The 27,586-nt window shown below is 39.5% G+C and overlaps 1 protein-coding gene across 10 annotated transcripts in view; it reads left to right on the top strand.

Moving 5' to 3' along the window:
• The window catches only part of LOC123527417 (uncharacterized), a 265,494-nt gene that overhangs the window by 71,614 nt on the left and 166,294 nt on the right, over positions 1-27,586 (top strand). For all 10 annotated transcript variants that reach the window (XR_006681734.2, XM_045306853.2, XM_045306848.2 and 7 more), the window contains one exon: positions 13,545-13,673. Coding sequence is in view for 9 of the 10 variants with exons in the window: in XM_045306853.2 (XP_045162788.2) it covers positions 13,545-13,673 (129 nt within the window). In the remaining variant the exon portion in view is untranslated. The remainder of the gene's footprint in view (positions 1-13,544; positions 13,674-27,586) is intronic.

Genomic DNA, 27,586 nt, shown 5'->3' with positions numbered 1-27,586 from the left:
ACACAACAGCACCACAGTATGAAATAAATATAATAATAAGCTCAGCATGTTAAAACATGTACTGTTATGTAACAATTTCTGTAACAAAAATTTAGAATATTTTCAATTCCAACTGTAAAACTCTTTAAGCAGAAGTGACCATTTTCTTCTTTTGCTATAAAAATGGAATGTTTACTGAGATAATGTGTAGTGGGTCCCAACTTAGTTGAAAACTTAATTCAGATGTGAAAATACACACCTTGAACTAAAATCGTACACTGGCTGCCAATAATGTAATTCTGCTAAAATACCATTTCTGTTAATGGAAGGCATTGCAGTGTTACAAGAGTTTACAAACAGAATAGTACATGGCAGTAAAAATGGGCATTAAAAACAACAATAAATAATTTTAGATGTGTGTTGAGGGAGGGGTTTGGAATAGGGAATAGAGTGCAAGATGTGGATGATAGATACTGAGACACAATATAAAGAAATTTAACAGAAAAGGAGGGATCCCTATGACCTTGACTTGTGAATCACTGACTTTGGGACCTCCCTAAAGTGGTACTTAGTCATTGGATAAAATTTGAAAGCTGTTGCTATTAAACCTTCGAAAAGCCACGGAAAAAAAAATATTACGGAAATTAAGTCTATCCCTGGTCTTTGTGATATTGATTTTTGAGTCTCTAACCCCAAAATTAATAAGGATCTTCATCTAGTGGTATAATGCATTGTGTATAGTTTGAAAGCCATTGGTTTTACAGTCTGGAAACTATGTTGAGTCTTCCAGTTACTGTGACCTTGCCCTTTAACATACTTTGTGACTCGAAGCCTGGAAACAAAAAAAAATTAGCCAGGTCAATATGACCTAGACCTTTGTGCCACTGATCACATATTGATAGGGATCTTCCTCTATTAGTACTCATGCATTGTTTGAAGTTTGAAAGCTGTAGCTGCATTAAATGTTGACTAAGCATCACTTGAGGAGGATTCCTATTGGTTTTTAGGGTCAGTAGGACAAAGGTCAAGGTCACTGATACCTGAACATGGTTTCCGGACCCTATGTTTTAAGTATAAAGCTATATAGCTTTCAAACTTGACAAAGTAACATTTAAAAAAGATCCTTGTAAATTATGGGGTCAGTGGCTCATTGACCCAAACAAATACACTTAGTCACAAAGTATAACATCTATGGCTTTCAAACTTGACACAGTAACTAAGTATCACTAATGGAATATCCCTGTAAATATTTTGGTCTGTGGCTCAAAGGTCAAGGACACATGGGCCTGACTAAATTTCTGGTATATTTTTATGCCCCCATCTGTCGGTCTGTCAGTCTGTCCGCAATTTTCGTGTCCGGTCCATATCTTTGTCATCGATGGATGGATTTTCAAATAACTTGGCATGAATGTGTACCACAGTAAGACGACATGTCGCGCGCAAGACCCAGGTCCGTAGCTCAAAGGTCAAGGTCACACTTAGACATTAAAGGATAGTGCATTGATGGGCGTGTCCGGTCCATATCTTTGTCATCGATGGATGGATTTTCAAATAGCTTGGCATGAATGTGTACCACAGTAAGACGACGTGTCGCACGCAAGACCCAGGTCCGTAGCTCAAAGGTCAAGGACACACTTAGACGTTAAAGGAAAGTGCATTGATGGGCGTGTACGGTCCATATCTTTGTCATCCATGGATGGATTTTCAAATAACTTGGCATGAATGTGTACCACAGTAAGACAACGTGTCGTGCGCGTAAGACCCAAGTCCGTAGCTCAAAGGTCAAGGTCACACTTAGACGTTAAAGGTCATTTTTCATGATAGTGCATTGATGGGCGTGTCCAGTCCATATCTTTGTCATTCATGCATGGATTTTAAGATAACTACGCATGAATGTGTGTCACAGTAAGACGACGTGTCGCGTGCAAGACCCAGCTCCGTAGGTCAAAGGTCCTAAACTCTAACATTGGCCATAACTATTCATTCAAAGTACCATCGGGGGCATGTGTCATCCTATGGAGACAGCTCTTGTTTTTCATTTCCATGCTCTAAGTGAAGAAGTATAATAGCTGTAGCTTTCAAGCTTGACACTCTGAAGAAAGATCCCATTTACTAAGTACCACTTGAGAAAGAAGCGTATTGATTTTCGGGTCAGTGGCTCACCATGGTCGCAGGGATACCCTTTTCCCCTACTCCCAAAAACCCCAATTTTTATGCCCCCGAAGGGAGGCATATAGTTTTTGAACCGTCTGTCAGTCTGTCGGTCTGTCGGTCTGTCAGTCTGTCAGTCTGTCCGCAATTTTCGTGTCCGGTCCATATCTTTGTCGTCGATGGATGGATTTTCAAATAACTTGGCATGAATGTGTACCACAGTAAGACGACGTGTCGCGCGCAAGACCCAGGTCCGTAGCTCAAAGGTCAAGGTCACACTTAGACGTTAAAGGTCATTTTTCATGATAGTGCATTCGTGTCCGGTCCATATCTTTGTCATCCATGGATGGATTTTCAAATAACTTGGCATGAATGTGTACCACAGTAAGACGACGTGTCATGCGCAAGACCCAGGTCCGTAGCTCAAAGGTCAAGGTCACACTTAGACGTTAAAGGTCATTTTTCATGATAGTGCATTCGTGTCCGGTCCATATCTTTGTCATCCATGGATGGATTTTCAAATAACTTGGCATGAATGTGTACCACAGTAAGACGACGTGTCATGCGCAAGACCCAGGTCCGTAGCTCAAAGGTCAAGGTCACACTTAGACGTTAAAGGTCATTTTTCATGATAGTGCATTCGTGTCCGGTCCATATCTTTGTCATCCATTGATGGATTTTCAAATAACTTGGCATGAATGTGTACCACAGTTAGACGACGTGTCATGCGCAAGACCCAGGTCCGTAGCTCAAAGGTCAAGGTCACACTTAGACGTTAAAGGTCATATTTCAGAATAGTGCATTGATGGGCGTGTCCGGTCCATATCTTTGTCATTCATGCATGGATTTTAAAATTATTGGGCATGAATGTGTACCACAGTAAGACGACGTGTCGCGCGCAAGACCCAGGTCCGTAGGTCAAAGGTCCTAAACTCTAACATCGGCCATAACTATTCATTCAAAGTGCCATCGGGGGCATGTGTCATCCTATGGAGACAGCTCTTGTTTTTCATTTCCATGCTCTAAGTGAAGAAGTATAATAGCTGTAGCTTTCAAGCTTGACACTCTGAAGGAAGATCCCATTTACTAAGTACCACTTGAGAAAGAAGCGTATTGATTTTCGGGTCAGTGGCTCACCATGGTCGCAGGGATACCCTTTTTCCCTACTCCCAAAAACCCCAATTTTTATGCCCCCGAAGGGAGGCATATAGTTTTTGAACCGTCTGTCAGTCTGTCGGTCCGTCAGTCTGTCAGTCTGTCTGCAATTTTCGTGTCCGGTCCATATCTTTGTCATCGATGGATGGATTTTCAAATAACTTGGCATGAATGTGTACCACAGTAAGACGACGTGTCGCGCGCAAGACCCAGGTCCGTAGCTCAAAGGTCAAGGTCACACTTAGACGTTAAAGGTCATTTTTCATGATAGTGCATTCGTGTCCGGTCCATATCTTTGTCATCCATGGATGGATTTTCAAATAACTTGGCATGAATGTGTACCACAGTAAGACAACGTGTCATGCGCAAGACCCAGGTCCGTAGCTCAAAGGTCAAGGTCACACTTAGACGTTAAAGGTCATTTTTCATGATAGTGCATTCGTGTCCAGTCCATATCTTTGTCATCCATTGATGGATTTTCAAATAACTTGGCATGAATGTGTACCACAGTTAGACGACGTGTCATGCGCAAGACCCAGGTCCGTAGCTCAAAGGTCAAGGTCACAGACGTTAAAGGTCATATTTCATGATAGTGCATTGATGGGCGTGTCCGGTCCATATCTTTGTCATTCATGCATGGATTTTAAAATTATTGGGCATGAATGTGAACCAGTAAGACGACGTGTCGCGCGCAAGACCCAGGTCCGTAGGTCAAAGGTCCTAAACTCTAACATCGGCCATAACTATTCATTCAAAGTGCCATCGGGGGCATGTGTCATCCTATGGAGACGGCTCTTGTTGTTTTTACTACATTTCAGTTTGTTTATATTGCATCTTAGAATCCCTTGTCCACATTCTAGCCCCATTACCCAACCCAACACTGCCATCCCAGTCATCAAACCTCACAGTATTCAGCATGTTAAGTTATGCACCTGATGTTTCAATTGGATCTCACACAGGCAGACCAGTGTTATGGCCCCTGACTTAGTAAAAAATATGCATAAAAGGGCCTAAGTTTGTGTCGCACATATCTCAAAAACTATTTGACCCAGGACTATGAAAAGCCAGACCAGACAACATGTTCCATACCTCATGTTTTTATTTCGATGTAAATGAGATGTGGACCCAAAATTTGTAGTCGTGTTTGGCGCCATATAACTTATACTGTGTTGGTGCACCGTAAAACCCAAATAAATAAATAAATAAATGGTCCTTGACTTTGTCAAAAATATGTATAAAAATGGCCTAAGTTTATATTGCACATATCTCAAAAAGTTTGTGACAAAGGGTCATGAAACATCATAGGAATATTATTCAGCATGTGAGGTTGTGCACCTGGGGTTTTGTTCTGGATTTCTTTTTATCAGCCCAGAGTTATGGCCAATGATTGTCAAAAATATGCATAAAGGGCATACAAGTTTGTGTCACATGTATCTCAAAAAGTATTTTACTTAGACAGTGTTCCCATTTACGTACATATGTAGATGAAACACTCACAAAACACAGAAAAAAGGTACAGATTTTAAAACTAAGTGTTTTTAGCTCGACTATACGCAGTATGGAGAGCTATCCTACTCAACCCGGCGTCGGCATCGGCATCCTTCCGCGTCCGCACTTTGGTTAAAGTTTTGATGCACTTTCTCTTTATCTCTGTAATTACCTGATGGATTTGTTTCAAACTTAAAATAGTTATTCCTCATCATCACCCACATCAAATGGCACAAGGGCCTTAAGTCTTGTGCCAATATTTCATGAATTATCCCCCCTTTTGACTTAGAATTTAAGTTTTGGTGCACTTTCACTCTATCTCAGTTATTACTAAATGGATTTGATTCAAACTTAAAATAGTTGTTTCACTTCATCACCCACATCATATGACACAAGGTCCATAACTCTGGAACCAATTTTCCATGAATTATTCCCCTTTTTACTTGTAATTTCATGTTAAAGTTTTTGTGCAGTTTCACTCTATCTCTGTTATTTCTAAATGGATTTGATTCAAACTTAAAATAGTTGTTCAGCCTTATCATCCACATCACACGACACAAGGTCCAATGAATAATGCCCCCTTTTTACTTAGAATTTTAGGTTAATTTTGATGCATTTTCACTATATCTCTGTTGTTACAGAGAGGATTTGATTCAAACTTAAAATAGTTGTTCAGCATCATCATTCACATCATGTAACACAAGGACCATAACTCTAGCATCAGTACTTCATGAATTATCTCCCCTTTTTACTTAGAATTTCAGGCTAAAGTTTTGGTGCATTTTCACTCTATCTCAGTTATTACTAAATGGATTTGATTTAAACTAAAAGTAGTTGTTACACATCATCACCCACATCATATGACACAAGGTGCATCACTCTTGCACCAATATTTCATGAATTATGCCCCCTTTTTGCTTAGAATTATACTTATTTAATGTTTTGATAACTTTATCTTTATCTCTCTTATTACTTAATTCTTTTGACACAAACATAAGCTATTGTCCAATACCTTCATCCACATTGGAGTCATTAAACACTCCAGTGACTGCTCCAGCTTCCTCAGATGTGCCCATTTTCACTATCGAAATAGTCGAGCGCACTGTCTCCTGTGTCAGCTCTTGTTGTACGTGCAGTGTAGGTACACAGAATTTTGCATGTACTGCATTATTTATTTGGTACCTTGATGTTGGTTTTTTAGCTTTTCTACAAAAATAAACCAGTAATGATGTAATTTATGTGTGCATGTTGTGCACATCTAATTTAAAATGCTGATCAATGAGTCCCGGATGCGCATGTTTTCTTCCATGCATGCTTACTCTTATATTGCCGATGTTATACATGAATCGTGGCCAACATACCAATAAACAATCATTGTGGTTAACAATTTGTCTGCCCTCAGTTCCTTATAACCGAGTGTTCCTTATATCCGAGTTCCTTATAAGTGAGGTTTACTGTACAGTGACAGGAGTTGGGGGGCACCTCCTGTGTCCTATGGACACTCATCTAGTTTTATTTGCTTTTGCGTTAAATGGTAAAACAATGAAGTTGAAAAGTAAATACCGTACTAAATCTATTTATAGCCCATGCTCTAATAAACGCCCAGTCCCGACTTTTCTGTAAAAAAACCGGCCTTTTTTTTAGACAAAAATAAAAAATATAATGTTATCTAATAAGCGCCCATCCTATGAATCTAGTGAAAAAAAATCCTACCTTTTAAACAGCGAGTTTTCTATTTCCCTTCTGATGTAAGATCGTACATCACTTTTCTTGCCTTTAATTTCGTATATTTTAAATGAACACAGTATTTCAATGCCCCCTCCTTGCAAGAATATTCCTCTTGATGAAGACTGTGGTTTCCCAAGCACTTCAGCTGTTATTTCCTTAATAAGTCCGTCCTGAAAAAGTTTTGTCAGAGGCTGACACAGTCCCTCAGGTAAACAGTGGATTCGCTGTATTTCACAACAATAGCAGTATCACTGTTTGTTGTCAGGTTCTAATATGCATGTTAGTACAATCCGATAGGATGATTTTTTACCTCGACTATTCAAAGAATAGTAGAGCTATTGGACTCGCCCGTGCGTTGGCGTCCTGATTTGGTTAAGTTTTTTTATGTAAGCTGGTATCTCAGTAACCACTTGTGGGAATGGATTGAAACTTCACACACTTATTCACTGTGATAAACTGACTTAATTTGCACAGGTTCCATAACTCTATTTTGCTTTTTTACAAAATTTTGCCCCTTTTTCGACTTAGAAATTTTGAGTTAAGGTTTGAAACTTCACACACTTGTTCACTGTCATGATCTGACATGCACTAAGCAGGTCCCATAACTCTACTTTGTTTTTTATCAAAATTATGCCCCTTTTTTCACTTAGATTTTTTTTGTTAAGTTTTTGTATGTAAGCTGGTATCTCAGTATCCACTAATGGGAATGGATTGAAACGAAACTTCACATACTTGTTCACTGTCATGATCTGACGTAATGCACAGGTCCCATAACTCTACTTTGCATTTTTACAAAATTATGCCCCTTTTTCGACATAGAAATTTTTGGTTAAGGTTTTGTATGTAAGCTGGTATCTCAGTACTCACTAATGGGAATGGATTGAAACTTCACACACTTGTCCACTGTCATAAGCTGATATGCACTGTGCAGGTTCCATAACCCTGTTTTGCATTTTTACAAGATTATTCCCCTTTTTTGACTTGTCTTCATTCAATTGACAAGGCTGTTGAATAGTCAAGCGTTGCTGTCCTCCGTCAGCTCTTGTTTATAAACATAATAGCCTTTTATGGCTGCTTTAACTGAAACTAACACACATGCTGCCATATGTAATGTGTATTGACCCAGGTAAATATGTGCTAATGCCAAGGCGCGCGCTTTTTGTAATTACGTCACTAGTCTGGCATTTCAAGACAGAGGTCCCGCAGGGGAAATTTAATCAATATTGGATTCAAGGTGCTTTGATCTAAAACAACAGGGTGTCGTTAAAATTCACATCTAGTCTCTTTGTCATATGATTTCAGGTAATTTTTCTCTAATATTCGCCCATCCCTAACTTTTGAGCCGACCATGTTTCTAATAAATGCCTGAGCTATAAATAGAGTTATTACGGTACATTTTGGAGATCGTTGTTATTGTGATGTGTTTATATACATTGATTAGGATTTAACAAATCATGATATCGTTTTGGCAAACTTAATTATGAAAAATTCAAAAAAGTTTCTGGTCCCCGTTTTTTGGAGGGTTTTTTTTTTTACCAAAATAATTTTTGGTGGCAATTAATCTACACTGAACTATCTACTATTGAGTTGCAAAAAAAGTGCCAAAAAGAGGTTAGACCTCCTTAGAAATGTCAACAGTTGTCCATGTTTTTCTTAGTATACAATGTGTTGAGGGCAATACTACGCTACTTTACCTTACGTGCTGGGATGCCTAATGAAAACTTCCTGTGAGTCCGAACAGATTTTATGCTTGCAACCCCTGTTTTCATAGAAAACCCCCAGAATTTGAAATTGGTCAGTCAGACCCTCAGAGAAAAAATGTTTTTGGAACACTGCTTAGTCATATAGCATGTGAAGTTGTGCACCTGGCATTCTAGTTCTGTTTAGGATTTTACACAGCCAGACCAGAGTTACGGTCCTTGACTTAGTGAAAATTAGGCATGAAGTGCTTAAAAGTGTTGCATATAATCTTTAAAAAATGTTCACCTAGAGTCATGAAACCATATAGGAATATCATCCAGCATGTGAATTTGTCCACCTGATTTTTCTTTTTATTAGTCCCCTACTGGTTGAAAACAAGTTTTTGGGACTATAGGAATGCGCATTTCCGTCCATTATTCCATCCGCAATTTCATGTCCGGTTCATAACTCTGTCACTCATGAAGGGATTATTTATTTATTTGGGTTTTACGGCGCACCAACACAGTATAGGTTATATGGCGCCAAACAGGACTACAAATTTTAGTTCCACATCTCATTTACATTGAAATAAAAACGAAGGGATTCTAATATTACTTGGCACAAATGTTCGCCATGATGAAACGACGTGTCATGTGCAAAACTCAGACCCCTTGCTCAAAGGTCAAGGTTACAATTAGATGTCAAATGTCATCTGTTTCCTGTCCTTTCCATAACTCTGCCATCCATGAAGGGATTTTAATATTACTTGGCACAAATGTACCTCATAATAAGACGATGTGTCGTGCACAACTTTCAGACCCCTAGCTCAACGGTCAAGGTTACACTTGGCAGTCAAATGTTAACATGGCATGAACAGGGTATGTTTCGTGTCCAGTCCATAACTCTGCCATCCATGAAGGGATTTTAATATTACTTGGCACAAATGTACCCCAAAATAGGACAATATACCATGCACAAATTTCAGATGCCTAGCTCAAAGGTCAAGGTCACACTTCGCAGTCAAATATTAACATGTCATGAGCAGTGTCTGTTTGTGACCGGTCCAGAACTCAGTCATCCACCAAGGGATTACAATATTTCTTAGCATGAATGTTCCCCATGATAAGACGACTTGTCATGCTCAAAACCCAGAACCCTAGATTAAAGGTCAAGGTCAAACTTGGAGATCAAAAGTCAATAGGATTTTTTTCCTGTCCGGTCTATACTTTGTCATGCAAAACAAGATTTAAATATCAGTTGGCACAAATATTCCCCATGGATGGGTCCTTAGCTGAAAGGTCAAGGTCACACTCAACAAGCCTTAAAGGGATTTTATTATTACTTGGCACAAATGTTCACCACCATGAATCGAAGTGAACCAGGTCCCTAGGTCTAAGGTCAAGGTCACACTTAGAGGCCAAAGGTCAGATACAAGAATTACTTTGTCCGGAGCATTTCTTCTTCATGCATGGAGGGTTTTTTGATGTAACTTGGCACAAATGTTCACCACCATGAGACAGATTGTCTTGCGCAAGAACCAGGTCCCTAGGTCTAAGGTCAAGGTCACACTTAGAGGTCAAAGGTCAAATGCAAGAATGACTTTGTCCAGAGCATTTCTTCTTAATGCATGGAGGGATTTTTGATGTAACTTGGCACAAACGTTCACTACCATGAGATACCCTTGTTTTTGGAATTACTTCCCTTTGTTGTTACTATAAATAGCTGATACTGTAATTTATGCTGTTTACAGATGACTGCTAATGCTGGTAAAACGTACAGTATCATGCTGTTTACAGGTGACTGCTAATGCTGGTTAGACTGGTTTACCCTGTTCATCCATCCATCTGTCTGTCTATCACACTTCTTTCTGATCAATGACTGGAGAACCATTTCACTTAGAACCTTCAAACTCCATAGGGTGATAGGGTTTAGGAGTAGACAACACCTATTGTTTTTGTGGTCACTCCATCAAAGATCAATGTCACAGGGGCCTGATCAATAAATTGAGAACCACTTGTCCCTGAACCTTGAAACTTCATAGGATGATCGGATGTGCCAAATGTATGACCCCTATTGATTTTGGGATATGTAGGTCAAAGGTCAAGGTCACAGGGCCAGAAGATGGAAAACTGTTTCCGATCATAACTTGTGAACCACTTGACCCAGAACATTGAAACTTGATAGGATGATTGTAATTGCAGAGTAGTTGACCCCTATTGATTTTGGTCTCAGTAGGTCAAAGGTCAAGGTCGCAGGGCCAGAACATAGAAATCCTTTTCTGGTCAATAACTTGAGAACTATTTGATCCAAAACCTTTAAACTTCATAGGGTGATAGGGCTTATAGAGTAGATGACCCCAATGGTTTTAAAGGTCACTCCATCAATGGTCAAGGTCACAGGGGCCTGAACATGGAAAACCTTCACCGATCAATAATTTGAGAACCACTTGACCCAGAATATTGATACTTAATGGGATGATTCAACATGCAGAGTAGATGACCCCTATAGATCTTGGGGTCACTCTTTCAAAGGTCAAGGTTGCAGAGGCCAGTACATGGTAAACCAATTCTGATTCATTGTTTGAGAACCACTTGATCCAAAACCTTGAAACTTCACAGGATATTAGACATGCTGAGTGTCCCCTCTTGATTTTGGGGTCACTTGGTCAGAGGTCAAGGTCACAGGAGTCAGAACATGGAAAACCGTTTCTGATTGCTAACTTGAAAACCCCTTTACTCAGAACCTTGAAACTTCAAAGGGTTATTGGAAATGCCAAGCAGATGATCCTTAATGATTTTGGGGTCAGTAGGTCAGAGGTCAAGCTCACGGACCTGAAACATGAAAACAGTTTCTGATCCGTGAATTGAGAACCACTTGACCCGGACCTTGAAACTTTATGGGATGTTTGGCCATGCAGAGTAGCAGTACCTTGACACTTAATAGGTCGATAGGACTTACTGTCTCCACCAACCCCATCCCCAAGACCACAAGGACCTGAACATTAAAAACCATTTCCATATAGATGACTAAGATGATCTCTATTGCATTTCAATTGCTTAGCCAACCATCAGGGTCTCTTTGACTTTGGCTCCAGCCCCCTATTGACTTCTTGCCTATGAGTATGCTTTTAGGGGAGACATGTGTTTTACTACAAAAGCATATTCTAGTTTCATGCTTTATACAGATGACTGCTAATGCTGGTTAGACTGACAATATTTTACTGTATACAGATGACTGCAGATTAGACTGACAGAATCATGTTGCATACAGGTGACTGCTTATGCTGGTTAGAGTGACAGGATCATGCTGCATACATAGGACTACTATAATGCAGGTTAGACTGAAAGTATCATGCTGTATACAGATGACTGCTTATGCTGGTTATACTGACAGAGTCATGTTGCATAAAGATGACTGCTTATGCTGGTTTTACAGACAGGATCATGTTGCATACAACTGACAGCTTATTCTGATTAGACTGACAGGATCATGCCACATACATAGGACTACTATAATGCAGATTATACTGACAGGATCATGTTGCATACAGATGACTGCTTGTGCTGGTTAAACTGACAAAATCATGTTGCATACAGATAAGTGCTTATGCTGGTTAGACTGACAGGATCATGCCGCATACATAGGACTACTATAATGCAGGTTAGACTGACAGTATCATACTGCTTATGTTGGTTATACTGACAGGATCATGTTGCATACTGGTGACTGCTAATGCTGGTTAGACAGACAGTATCATGCTGTATACAGATGACTATTTATGCTGGTTATACTGACAGGATTATGTTGCATACAGATGACTGCTAATGCTGGTTAGACTGACAGGATCATGCTGTAAACAGATGACTGCTTATGCTGGTTTGACTGATTGTATCATGCTGTGTACCAATGACTGCTTATTATGCTGGTAAGACTGACAGGATTATGCTGTGTTCTCATGACTGCTAATGCAGTTAAGACTGAAGGATCATGCTGTATATATGCCTGTAAATGCTGGTTAGGCTGACAGGATCATGCTGTATATATGCCTGTAAATGCTGGTTAGGCTGACAGGATCATGCTGTATGAATGCCTGTAAATGCTGGTTAGGCTGACAGGATCATGCTGTATGAATGCCTGTAAATGCTGGTTAGGCTGACAGGATCATGCTGTATAAATGCCTGTAAATGCTGGTTAGGCTGACAGGATCATGCTGTATAAATGCCTGTAAATGCTGGTTAGGCTGACAGGATCATGCTGTATAAATGCCTGTAAATGCTGGTTAGGCTGACAGGATCATGCTGTATATATGCCTGTAAATGCTGGTTAGGCTGACAGGATCATGCTGTATAAATGCCTGTAAATGCTGGTTAGGCTGACAGGATCATGCTGTATAAATGCCTGTAAATGCTGGTTAGGCTGACAGGATCATGCTGTATGAATGCCTGTAAATGCTGGTTAGGCTGACAGGATCATGCTGTATAAATGCCTGTAAATGCTGGTTAGGCTGACAGGATCATGCTGTATACACATGACTGCTAATACTGGTTAAACTGACAGGATCTTGCTGTATACACATGACAGCTACTACTCGTTAGACTGACAGGATCTTGCTGTATACACATGATGGCTAATACTCTTTAGACTGACAGGATCTTGCTGTTTACAGATGACGGCTAATGCCATCAAGAATGAAGGACTATGATATATACCTGTGACTGCTAATGCAGTTTAGACTGACAGGATCATGCTGTATGCAAGTGACCACTAATGCAAGTTAGACTGACAGGATCCTACTGTATACATATGACTGCTAATGCAGTTAAGTGTGAAAGGATCATGCTTTATAGATGTGACCACTAATGTAGGTTAGACTGGAAGGATCATGCTTTATAGATGTGACCACTAATGTAGGTTAGACTGGAAGGATCATGCTTTATAGATGTGACCACTAATGTAGGTTAGACTGGAAGGATCATGCTTTATAGATGTGACCGCTAATGTAGGTTAGACTGGAAGGATCATGCTTTATAGATGTGACCGCTAATGTAGGTTAGACTGACAGGATCATGCTTTATAGATGTGACCGCTAATGTAGGTTAGACTGGAAGGATCATGCTTTATAGATGTGACCGCTAATGTAGGTTAGACTGGAAGGATCATGCTTTATAGATGTGACCACTAATGTAGGTTAGACTGGAAGGATCATGCTTTATAGATGTGACCACTAATGTAGGTTAGACTGGAAGGATCATGCTTTATAGATGTGACCACTAATGCAGGTTAGACTGGAAGAATCTTGCACAACTTTTATGTCTGTGTGGAGTCATTAAATTTGCAGCGTAAGCTATTGAATTTATTTTCAGGTTTGATGAACTTTGAATTCAAGTTGTCATACAATGCAAGTGTGTTGAATGAATGGTCATATGCCCCACTGTTGTTAGCAGGAATCATAAGTAGTAAGGATGCTCCTCCTCCTGTCATCAAACCAGCAGGTTGGTAGTCTGTTATGTGTTTACCTTTAACTGCAAAAGTCATGCTAAAACTTCACCTGCCTTTGAAAAAAAAAACCTTAAAAAGTGTTGAAATATGAGTAGTCATGTGAAATTTAATATGTCATATTAATGTTAACAGTGAACAAAACCAAGAGACACACATGGTTTCTCATATTATCATGATACTTGCACTTGGACAAAGTGGTGGAAGGTTAGCCATTGTGATTGCCACATGTCTATCATCAACAGTCTTATTGTTAACACTCTAGAGGTCACAGTTTTTGCCTAACCTTAATGAAACTTGGTGAGAATGTTTCTCTATTAAATCTTGAACAGATTTAAAACTTGGTTGTCTCGGGTAAAAAACTAGGTTAGTAGGCAAATAACTCTCTAAAGGTCATACAGTGGAACTTCTGAATATCAGACTTTCCAAAAACCGGAAACTTCAGTCACTATTCTTCTCCTATTTTCTAAATAGACCATACTACTAAATACCGGAACTTTCAAATTCTGAACACTGGACGATATTTTCAAAAAAAAAAAGAAGACTTATTTCAGTATAGTTGTACTTCCAGATACCACACAACTATTTATGGTATGCAGTTGTATTTGTCCAAAACACTCCATACTTCCAAATACGGAAACTTCCAAAAACAGGACTTTTCTTCTGGTCCCAAGGGGGTGCGGTTTTTGGAAGTTACACTGTATCTTGTAACTGATCTTCATATTTTATTTATTTGCCAGAATGTTTGTCTTTATGAAATCTATGTCATAGTCAAAAACTGTTTCAAATTATAGGAAGGTCTTGTTGATACTGTATAAAAGATAAAAGGTAAGGGTAGATTTCCCGAAAGCACAGACCAACCAAAACACAGCCATAGAGCCATGCATCGCAAAGTAGGCCCACAGCAAAAAGATGCCATAACGGAAAAATATTGTAGACAGGTTGCTTCAAATATCCAACAAGTACATTTTAATTATATGCAAAATACAGAAAAAGGGGGCGGGAATTTAATGGGTAAGGGGTAGATAAAAGGGACGGATGTTGGGGGAAAGTGGAGCAAGAATGAATATTCAAAAGCAGTAACCCTACAACCTAAACCACAGCAGCGCAGACATCCAAGTAAAAAGACAAACACACATACACAGCTAACATACACACAAGTAAGAAAAAACAACACTGTGGGGCACCGCCCAAGACACACACATACACGCATGCACACACAAGTGGGAAAAAACAACAGTCGGGCACCGCCTACGGATGGCCAGCAGCCAAAATTATGGTGGGCACGATAACTTACTCGTAGTAAAAGGAGAGATGGTGTAAATACAAGGGAGCACAAATGCAAGGGCAAAGAATTGGAGGGGATGATGGGGGTAGTGAGGAGAAAAAGAAAAGAAACACCAACAACAAAGAAGACAACATACGCAACACAAAATACAAGACAGACAGAAAACGTTGAAAATAGGGGCACCGCCTTGGAACGGTCAGTAACCAATTTAAAGGAAACTGGGGTTTTAAACACGTTAAGGGCATGCAAACCTTGCACTTCAACTTCAACAAGTAAGACAAGACAGTGTAAATAAAATCACTTCCTGCAGAGAAAGGCTCTAACATTAGTGACAGATCATATCAAGTAAAACATAAAATTAGGGTCAATCTAAGGTATGATTACACCAATGTACTTGTCTGAAGTCAGAGCACCAAGAGCCTAACTTTTAAGGGCATGACTAAGCAAGCTGCTAATGCTGCTGAGACTGACAGAATCATGCTGTAAACAGGTGACTGCTGTTGCTGGTTAGACTGACAGTATCATGTTGCATACAGGTGACTGCTAATGCTGGCTAGACTGACAGTAGCATGCTGTATACAGGTGACTGCTAATGCTGGCTAGACTGACAGTAGCATGCTGTATACAGGTCACTGCTAATGCTGGTTAGACTGACAGGATCATGTTGTGTTCAGGTGACTGCTAATGCTGGCTAGACTGACAGGATCATGCTGTATACAGGTGACTGCTAATGCTGGTTATACTGTTAGGATCATGCTGTATACAGGTCACTGCTAATGCTGGTTAGACTGACAGGATCATGCTGTATAGAGGTGACTGCTAATGCTGGTTATACTGTCAGTATCATGCTGTATACAGGTGACTGCTAATGCTGGTAATACTGTCATGATCATGTTGTGTTCAGGTGACTGCTAATGCTGGCTAGACTGACAGGATCATGTTGTGTTCAGGTGACTGCTAATGCTGGCTAGACTGACAGTATCATGCTGTATAGAGGTGACTGCTAATGCTGGTTATACTGTCAGTATCATGCTGTATACAGGTGACTGCTAATGCTGGTAATACTGTCAGGATCATGCTGTATAGACGTCACTGCTAATGCTGGTTAGACTGACAGTATCATGCTGTATACAGGTGACTGCTAATGCTGGTTATACTGACAGGATCATGCTGTATACAGGTGACTGCTAATGCTGGTTAGACTGACAGGATCATGCTGTATACAGGTGACTGCTAATGCTGGTTAGACTGACAGGATCATGCTGTATACAGGTGACTGCTAATGCTGGTTAGACTGACAGGATCATGCTGTATACAGGTGACTGCTAATGCTGGCTAGACTGACAGTAGCGTGCTGTATACAGGTGACTGCTAATGCTGCTTAGACTGACAGGATCATGTTGTATACAGGTGACTGCTAATGCTGGCTAGACTGACAGTAGCGTGCTGTATACAGGTGACTGCAAATGCTGGCTAGACTGACAGTATCATGCTGTATACAGGTGACTGCTTATGCTTGTTAGACTGACAGTATCAGGTTGTATACAGGTAACTGCTAATGCTGGTTAGACTGACAGGATCATGATGCATACAAGTGACTGCTAATGCTGGTAAGACTGACTGGATCATGTTGCATACAAGTGACTGCTTATGCTGGTTAGACTGACAGGATCATGATGTATACAGGTCACAGATAATGCTGGTTAGACTGACAGGATCATGCTGTATATAGGTGACTCCTAATGCTGGTTAGACTGACAGGATCATGTTGCATCCAAGTGACTGCTAATACTGGTTAGACTGACAGGATCATGCTGTATAGAGGTGACTGCTAATACTGGTTAGACTGACAGGATCATGCTGTATATAGGTGACTCCTAATGCTGGTTAGACTGACAGGATCATGTTGCATCCAAGTGACTGCTAATGCTGGTTAGACTGACTGAATCGTGTTGCATACAAGTGACTGCTTATGCTGGTTAGACTGACAGGATCATGATGTATACAGGTCACAGATAATGCTGGTTAGACTGACAGGATCAGGATCATGCTGTATAGAGGTCACTGCTAATGCTGGTTAGACTGACAGGATCATGCTGTAAAGAGGTCACTGCTAATGCTGCTTAGACTGACAGGATCATGCTGTATAGAGGTCACTGCTAATGCTGGTTAGACTGACAGGATCATGCTGAATAAAGGTGACTGCTAATGCGGGTGAGACTGACATAGTCATGCTGTATACAGGTCACTGCTAATGCTGGTTAGACTGTCAAGATCATGCTGTATACAGGTCACTGCTAATGCTGGTTAGACTGACAGGATCATGCTGCAAAAAGGTGACTGCTAATGCTAGTTAGACTGACAGGATCATGCTGTATACAGGTCACTGCTAATGCTGGTTAGACTGTCAAGATCCTGCTGTATACAGGTCACTGCTAATGCTGGTTAGACTGACAGGATCATGCTGCAAAAAGGTAACTAGCTAATGCTAGTTAGACTGACAGTATCATGCTGTATACATTCACTGCTAATGCTGGTTATACTGTCAGGATCATGCTGTATAGAGGTGACTGCTAATGCTGGTTATACTGTCAGGATCATGCTGTATAGAGGTCACTGCTAATGCTGGTTATACTGTCAGGATCATGCTGTATAGAGGTCACTGCTAATGCTGGTTAGACTGACAGGATCATGCTGCATAAAGTTGACTGCTAATGCTGGTTATACTGTCAGGATCATGCTGTATACAGGTCACTGCTATTACTAGTTATACTGTCAGGATCATGCTGTATACAGGTCACTGCTATTGCTGGTTATACTGTCAGGATCATGCTGTATAGAGGTCACTGCTAATGCTGGTTAGACTGACAGGATCATGCTGTATAGAGGTCACTGCTAATGCTGGTTAGACTGTCAGGATCATGCTGTATACTGGTCACTGCTAATGCTGGTTAGACTGTCAGGATCATGCTGTATACTGGTCACTGCTAATGCTGGTTAGACTGACAGTATCATGCTGTATAGAGGTGACTGCTAATTCTGGTTAGACTGACAGGATCATGCTGCATACAGATGCCCTTGGATACACATACGGGCCGCCATAGCTAAAAATAGCAAAATATTCAAACACCATCTCCTCCTAAACCACAAGCCTGATTTTAAAATGATTTCACACACATGTCTTACTTTGACCTTCTACTAAAGTTGTTCAAATTGTTGTGATATAAAAAAAATCATGACCATCACGGGGCGAGGTCACTTAAAATTGGCTCACCTGAGCCAAAGGCTCATGGTGAGCTTTTGTGACTGCTCAATGTCCGTCGTCTGTCATCAGTCGTCCGTCGTCAGTCGTGCGTCCGTCAACATTTTCTAAAAAAATCTTCTTCTTGAAAACCACTGGGCAGAATTACACCAAACTTCACAGGAATGATCCTTGGGTGGTCCCCTTTCAAAATTGTTCAAAGAATTTAATTCCATGCAGAACTCTGGTTGCCATGGCAACCGAAATGAAAAACTTTAAAAATCTTCTTGTCTAAAACTGCAAGGCGTAGAGCCTTGATATTTGGCATGTGACATCATCTTATGGTCCTCTATCAAGATTGTTCAAATTGTGCCCCTGGGGTGAAAAGAGTTTTACATAGACTTATATAGTAAAAAACTTTAAAAATCTTCTTGTCTAAAACCACATGACCTAGGCCTTTGATATTTTGTATGTAGCATTGCCTTGTAGTCCTCTACCAAAATTGTTCAAATTATGCCCATGGGATGAAAAGAGGCCCTGACTGGTACGAATTTCTCATTACAAAGCCTTACTAACATTCAAGCAAAGAAAAACTTGCCAGAGACTGAGAGAAATGTTTTATATTATGTTCAAACAAACCTTGAACAATCACAGTTTCAATCTTGATGCCTATCAGCATATTTCTTGTTTTACTAACTCACCAAACCTATTTGGAGACCATTCTATGTTAAGACCACATTTAAGTGGTCCCTTCGGTCATCTTAAAATACAGTATTGACTTATACAAATTCACAACCTATTTTGATGTTTACTGATTTTGACATTCATAATGCATGCATTTAATGTTGAAATGATATTTTAGTCAATGGTCTGTTCAGTAAAATAGTATATCTTTAAGAATACTTGTTATATTGGTATTTAAAAACAAGAGGGCCATGATCATCAAGACAAACATTCTGACTAAATTTCATAAAGATTTGGTTACAACTGTGGCCTCTACAGTGTTCACAAACTTTTCCTTTGATTTGATCAGTGACCTAGTTTTTGACCCCACGTGGCCCAGTTTCGGACTTGACCTATAAATTATCAAAACAAACATTCTGACTAATTCTCACGAGTTTCAAACTTAAATTGTGGTCTCTAGAGTGTTGAAAAGATTTTCCTTTGATCTGGCCTAGTGACCTAGTTTTTGACCCCACATGACCCAGATTCAAACTTGACCTAGAAATGATTAAGACAAACATTCTGACCCAGTTTCATAAAGATTGGGTCACAAATGTGGTCTCTTAGTGTTCACAAGCTTTTCCTTTGATTTGACCAGGTGACCTAGTTTTGGACCCCACATGACCCAGATTCAAACTTTACCTAGAAGTCATCAAGCCAAACTTTCTGACTAAGTTTCATAAAGATTGGGTCACAACTGTGGCCTCTAGAGTGTTCACAAGCTTTTCCTTTGATTTGACCAGGTGACCTAGTTTTTAATCCAACAGTTTCGAACTTGACCTAGAGATCATCAAGACTAACATTCTGACCAAGTTTCATAAATATTGGGTCACAAATGTGGTCTCTAGGTTGTTCACAAGCTTTTCCATTGATCTGACCTATGACCTAGTTTTTGACCCAACATGACCCAGATTCGAAGTTTACCTAGAGATCATCAATACTAAAATTCTGATCAAGTTTCATAAAAATTGGGTCACAAATGTGGTCTCTACAGTGTTCACAAGCTGTTCCTTTGATCTGATTTACTGACCTAGTTTTTACCCCACATGACCCAGTTTCAAACTTGACCTTGAGATCATCAAGACAAACATTCTGACCAAGTTTCATAAAGATTAGGTCAAAAATGTGGTCTCTAGAATGTTCACAAGCTTTTCCTTTGATCTGACCTACTGACCTAGTTTTTGACCCCACTTGACCCAGTTTCAAACTTGACCTAGAGATCATAAAGTCTAACATTCTGACCATGTTTCATAAAGATTGGGTCAAAAGTGTGGTCTCTAGAGAGTTCACACGCTTGTTCTTTTATCTGACCTACTGACCTAGTTTTTGACCCCACATGGCCCAGTTTCAAACTTGACCTAGAGATCATAAAGTCTAACATTCTGACCATGTTTCATAAAGATTGGGTCAAAAGTGTGGTCTCTAGAGAGTTCACACGCTTGTTCTTTTATCTGACCTACTGACCTAGTTTTTGACCCCACATGGCCCAGTTTCAAACTTGACCTAGAGGTCATAAAGTCTAACATTCTGACCATGTTTCATAAAGATTGGGTCAAAAGTGTGGTCTCTAGAGAGTTCACACGCTTGTTCTTTTATCTGACCTACTGACCTAGTTTTTGACCCCACATGGCCCAGTTTCAAACTTGACCTAGAGGTCATAAAGTCAACATTCTGACCATGTTTCATAAAGATTGGGTCAAAAGTGTGTCTCTAGAGAGTTCACACACTTGTTCTTTTATCTGACCTACTGACCTAGTTTTTGACCCCACATGGCCCAGTTTCAAACTTGACCTAGAGGTCATCAAGACAAAGATTCTGACCAAGTTTCAGAAAGATTGGGTCACAAATGTGGCCTCTAGAATTTTCACAAGGCAAATGTTGATGCACTACACACGATGGACGCTGACGGACGCCAGACAATGACTGGTCACAATAGCTCACCTTGAGCACTTTGTGCTCTGGTGAGCTAAAAATGAATTTGTGTACAAAAATGAACATCAGAGGTGATCAGTAGAAATTACAAATTAATATAAATACCCCTTTTCTCATGATGGTCGTCATAATATATTTTTCAATTTCAAGCTGTTTTCGCATTAGTATCAGCACCATTAAGCAAAATGTTTTTGATGGATTTTACAATCTGACCACAGTGTTGGCTCATTAACCTGAACTGACACAGTCATACAGAAAACAAGGCTATATAAATGTATATTATGCGATTTGACTTTAGAAATGATAGGTAATCAAATTAATAACATTTTTAGCTCTTCTGGGCATGGAGTTCTCAAGGTGAGCTGTTTTGATCACCCTATGTCCATGGTCATCAGTTGTCAACAATTTGACATTTAACTCTCTAGAAGTCACAATTTCTGTCCATTCTTAATGAAACTTTGCCAGAATATTGTTCTCAATAAAATCTCTCACAAGTTTATTACTGGGTCATCTGGGGTAAAAAACTAGGTCACTCACCTTTATGAAACTGTCAGAATGTTTATCTCTGTAAAAACTAGGAAAAGTTAAAGACTGGGTTATCTGAGGTCAAAAACTAGGTCACTAGGTCAAAACATAGAAAAACCTTGTTGATACTCTAGAGGCCACATTTTCTTTTGTTCCTTCTTAAAACTTTCCCAGAATGTTTGTCTGATACAAAACTAGGTCATGTTCAAAAATTGGTTACCTAAGGTCTTAAAAATGTCGCTAGATCAAATCATAGAAAACATTGGTCACACTCTAGAGGCCATGTTTACTTTTGGATCTTTATAAAAAACTTTGTCACAATGTTTTTTCTATGAAATCTAGGATAAGTTTTAAGCTGGATTACCTTACAGTGTAACACACTTTAGAAGATACTTTTTCAGCTTGATCATCATAAATCTTTGTCACAATGTTTGTCTATATGAAGTTCAAAACTGGGGTAGCATTAGGTCAAAAACGTCTGTATGAAGTTCAAAACTGGGGTAGCATTAGGTCAAAAACTATGTCACTAGGTCAGATGATTGAAAAACTTGGTTAATGGTCTACATAATTTACATAAAACATGGTCAGTATGTTTGTCTCTATAAAATCTAGGCCATATTAGATACTAAGTTATCTATGGTAAGAACTAGGTCAGGTGAGCAATTCCGGGCCTTCAGGGCTGTCTTGTTAATCAGACTTGCTGTGCCATTAAACAGAAATTCATTGACTTAGTGTCTTTATATAGTAATTTCCTGACCTTTATGGAGGTTCAGGGTGAGCTAGCTATTAGTATAGGAGGATGGTCCAGCGTCCATGTTCTGGCATTCATTGTCTTTTGTCCACAATTTACATAAAGATATCCTCAGAAACTACTGGTAAGACTCACACCAGACTTGGTTTGTAGCATTCTGTTAAGATCCTCTCTCAAGTTAGTTAAATTGTTCTGCTTGATCCTTTTCACTAGAGTTGAAAATAAAAAAAAAAACAACAACATTTAAATGAATTATTCTAATGAACTGCTTGAAGGATCTTCATCAATCTTGATCTGTAGCATCATTATGATGTCTTTTCACAAACTTTTACAAATGGGGATGCACCACCCATTTTATAGGCCACTAGAGTTAAAAATAGAAGTACTGTTTAAATGACTTCTTCTCATGAACCACTTGAGGGATATTCGTAGTAACATGATTGAGGTCCTCTCCCAATTTTTAGCTCACCTGTCATTAAGTGACAAGGTGAGCTATTGTGACCGCTTGATGTCCGTCGTGCGTAGTACGTCGTCCATCGTGCGTAGTCCGTCGTCCGTCAGCAATTTCTAAAAAAATCTTCTTCTTGAAAACCACTGGGCAGAATTACACCAAACTTCACAGGAATGATCCTTGGGTGGCCTCCTTTCAAAAATTTTCAAAGAATTGAATTCCATGCAGAACTCTGGTTGCCATGGCAACCGAAAGGAAAAACTTTAAAAATCTTCTTGTCCAAAACCACAGGGCCTAGGGCTTTGATATCTGGTGTGTAGCGTCATCTAGTGGTCCTCTACCAGAGTTGTTCAAATTATCCCCCTAGGGTCAAATATGGCCCCGCCCTGGGGGTCACATGGTTTATAAAGGCTTATATAGGGAAAACTTTGAAAATCTTCTTGTACAAAACCACATGGCCTAGGGCTTTGATATTTGGTTTGTAGCATCATCTAGTAGTCCTCTACCAAGATTGTTCAAATTATCCCCCTAGAGTCAAATATGGCCCGCCCCGGGGGTCACATGGTTTATATAGACTTATATAGGGAAAACTTTGAAAATCTTCTTGTACAAAACCACATGGCCTAGGGCTTTGATATTTGGTATGTAGCATCATCTAGTGGTCCTCTACCAAGATTGTTCAAATTATCCCCCTTGGGTTAAATATGGCCCCGCCCCGTTGGTCCCAAATTTTACATAGACTTATATAGGAAAAAAAGTTTAAAAATCTTCTTGTCTGAAACCACAACACTTAGACCTTTGATATTTGGTTTGTAGCATTGTCTTATGGTCCTCAACCAAAATTGTTCAAATTGTACCCCTTGGGTGAAAAGAGGCCTTGCCCTGGGGGTCCCAAGTTTTATATAGACTTATATAGGAAAAAGCTTTAAAAATCTTCTTGTCTGAAACCATACGACCTAGGCTTTTGATATTTGGTATGATGCATTGTCTAGTAGTCCTCTACCAAAATTATTCAAATTATGCCCCTGGGGTTAAAAGAGGCCCCGCCCTGGGGTCACTTAGTTATTATGTGAGTTATATAGGAAAAATACTTAAAAAATCATCTGATCCTATTTCCAAGACTGTTTAATTATAATTACCTGATGACCCCAAGTAATATGATGTCACTTGACTGTGACCTTGACCTACTGACCTACTTTCTTGTTTTTGTGCCCCCCCTTGAGTGGTGGGGGCATATAGATTTGGTCTTGTCTGTGCATCCGTCCGTCCGTCCTTCCGTCCGTCCTTCCGAAGTTCGTGACGCGCCTAGCTCGAAAAATATTTGATACAAATTGATGAAACCTTGCATGAGTGTTTATCATGATATGAACTTGCGCACCTCCTATTTTTCGTCTGGCTCCGTCCCCTATTTTCAGAGTTATGGCCCCTGAAATAGTCAAAAATGCACATTTTCACCTTGTGACACCCCTAGCTCAAAAAGTATTCGATATAAATTGATGAAACCTTGCATGAGTCTTAATCATGATATGAACTTGCGCACCTCCTATTTTTCATCTGGCACCGTCCCCTATTTTTAGAGTTATGGCCCCTGAAATAGTCAAAAATGCACATTTTCACCTTGTGATATGCCTAGCTCAAAAAGTATTTGATATAGATACATGAAACCTTGCATGAGTCTTGATTATGATATGAACTTGCGCACCTCCTATTTTTCATCTGACTTTGCCCCCTATTTTTAGAGTTATGGCCCCTGAAATAGTAAAAAATGTGCATTTTCACCTTGTGACACGCCTAGCTCAAAAAGCGTTTGATATAGATTCATGAAACCTTGCATGAGTCTTAATCATGATATGATCTTGCGCACCTCCTATTTTTCATTTAGGTCGGCCCCCTATTTTCAGAGTTATGGCCCCTGAAATAGTCAAAAATGCACATTTTCACCTTGTGACATGCCTAGCTCAAAAAGTATTTGATATAGATTCATGAAAAACTTGCATGAGTCTTAATCATGATATGAACTTGCGCACCTCCTATTTTTCATTTGGGTCCGCCCCCTATTTTTAGAGTTATGACCCCTGAAATAGTCAAAAATACACATTTTCACCTTGTGATGCACCTAGCTCAAAAAGTATTTAATATAAATGGTTGAAAACTTGTATAAGTCTTTATCATGATATAAACTTGCACACCTTTAATTTTTTGGCTGGCTCCACCCCCTATTTTTAAAGGTATGGCCCCTGAAATAGTAAAAAAATGCACTTTTTCACCTAATTATGTGCCTAGCTCAAAAAGTATCAGATGTAAAGTCAGGAAACCTTGTTGGACTTTATCGTGATGTGAACTTGCACACTTGGCATTCCTCTTGAGAATTTTAGCTCTTATTACAGAGTTATGGCCCGTGAAATAACCAAAATAGTGGATTTTTTGTTTGTGATGCTCATAGCTCAAAAAGTAAAGGGCCTAGAATAATGAATCCTTTTCATAAAATGATTGTTGAGGCTATACCCCATTAAGACTGCAAACATTTGAATTATTGGCCCTCATTTATGACAAATGTACCAGTGGGGGGCACACCCTGTGTCCTACAGACACATTCTAGTTTATGTAAATTTTGATGACATACACAGTTTTGCACACAAATCGTAAAACTGAATTTCATTGACCATGAATGTGACCTACTGACTTTCTTAATATTTTATCATCAGTTTGACATTTGAAACATGTAGCTCATATTACTCAGGTGAGCGATCCAGGGTCATCATGACCCTCTTGTTATCCAGTGGGGGCACTGGACCTCCTTGAGGGGTCATTAGACCTAAAAGTTAAAATACCTTTAAACAACTTCCTCAATGAACCATTGGATTGATCTTCATCAGTGTTGCTTTGAAGCATCATTGTAAGGTCCCCTCCCAGATTTGTTTAAAATGAGGACCCGCTAGAGATAAAAATAGAAATACCTTAAAGCTACTTCTTCTTACAAATTGCTTCACAGATCTATCTTAATCTGACTTGGTCTGTAGCATCTTTATAATGTCCTCTCTCACTTTTGATTAAATGGGGGCACTCTGCCTCTTTTAGTGACCATTAGAGCTGTAAATAGAAATATCTTTTAACAACTTCTTTCCATGAACTGCTCGATGGATGTTCATCAAACTCACTCAGTAGCATCATAATAAATCATAAATTTTGGTAGCCGTGGCAAATAAAAGGAAAAACTGTAATAGTCTTCTCCAAACTGCTAGTGACTCCTAGCTATAACACTTGATAAGATGTTGCTATTACTGATCTAGTGAGGGGCCTCCGTGGCCGAGTGGTTAAGGTCCTCGACTTCAAATCACTTGCCCCTCATCGATGTAGGTTCGAGCCTCACTCGGGGCGTTGAATTTTTCATGTGAGGAAGCCATCCAGCTGGCTAACTGAAAGTCGGGGGTTCTACCCAGGTGCCTGCTTGTGATGAAATAATGCACGGAGGGGCACCTGGGGTCTTCCTCCACCATCAAAAGCTGGAAAGTCGCCATATGACCTAAAATTGTGTCGATGCGACATTAAACCCAACAAAATAAAATGAATAAATACTGATCTAGTGATTCTTAGCTGAAACACTTGATAAAATGCTGCTATTACGGATCTAGTAAATCCTAACTGAAACACTTGATAAAATGTTCATGTACTGATCTAGTGACTCCTAGCTGAAACACTTGATAAGATGTTACTACTGATCTAGTGACTTCTAGCTAACAATTGATAAAATGTTGATGTATTGATCTAGTGACTGCCTAGCTGAAACACTTGATAAGATGTTGCTATACTGATCTAGTGACTCCTAGCTAACAATTGATAAAATGTTGATGTATTGATCTAGTGACTGCCTAGCTGACACACTTGATAAGATGTTGCTATTACTGATCTAGTGACTCCTAGCTGAAACACTTGATAAATGTTGCTATTACTGATCTAGTGACTCCTAGCTGAAACACTTGATAAGATGTTGCTATTCACTGATCTAGTGACTGCCTAGCTGAAACACTTGATAAAATGTTGCTATTACTGATCTAGTGACTCCTAGCTGAAACACTTGATAAGATGTTGCTATTTACTGATCTAGTGACTCCTAGCTGAAACACTTGATAAATGTTGCTGTACTGATCTAGTGACTGCCTAGCTGAAACACTTGATAAGATGTTGCTATTTACTGATCTAGTGACACCTAGCTGAAACACTTGATAAGATGTTGCTATTTACTGATCTAGTGACTGCCTAGCTGAAACACTTGATAAGATGTTGCTATTACTGATCTAGTGACTCCTAGCTGAAACACTTGATAAGATGTTGCTATTTACTGATCTAGTGACTGCCTAGCTGAAACACTTGATAAGATGTTGCTATTTACTGATCTAGTGACTGCCAATCTGAAACACTTGATAAAATGTTGCTATTACTGATCTAGTGACTCCTAGCTGAAACACTTGATAAGATGTTGCTCTTTACTGATCTAGTGACTCCTAGCTGAAACACTTGATAAGATGTTGCTATTACTGATCTAGTGACTCCTAGCTGAAACACTTGATAAATGTTGCTATTACTGATCTAGTGACTCCTAGCTGAAACACTTGATAAGATGTTGCTATTTACTGATCTAGTGACTGCCTAGCTGAAACACTTGATAAAATGTTGCTATTACTGATCTAGTGACTCCTAACTGAAACACCTGATAAGATTTTGCTATTTACTGATCTAGTGACTCCTAGCTGAAACACTTGATAAGATGTTGCTTTACTGATCTAGTGACTGCCTAGCTGAAACACTTGATAAGATGTTGCTATTTACTGATCTAGTGACACCTAGCTGAAACACTTGATAAGACGTTGCTTCACTGATCTAGTGACTCCTAGCTGAAACACTTGATAAATGTTGCTGTACTGACCTAGTGGCTCATAGCTGAAACACTTGATAAATGTTGCTTCACTGATCTAGTGACTCCTAGCTGAAACACTTGAT

The sequence above is a fragment of the Mercenaria mercenaria genome, chromosome 14 (genome assembly GCF_021730395.1).
Source record: "Mercenaria mercenaria strain notata chromosome 14, MADL_Memer_1, whole genome shotgun sequence".
NCBI classification, from domain to species: Eukaryota; Metazoa; Mollusca; class Bivalvia; order Venerida; family Veneridae; genus Mercenaria; species Mercenaria mercenaria.
This window is presented reverse-complemented; position numbering and strand designations above follow the sequence as displayed.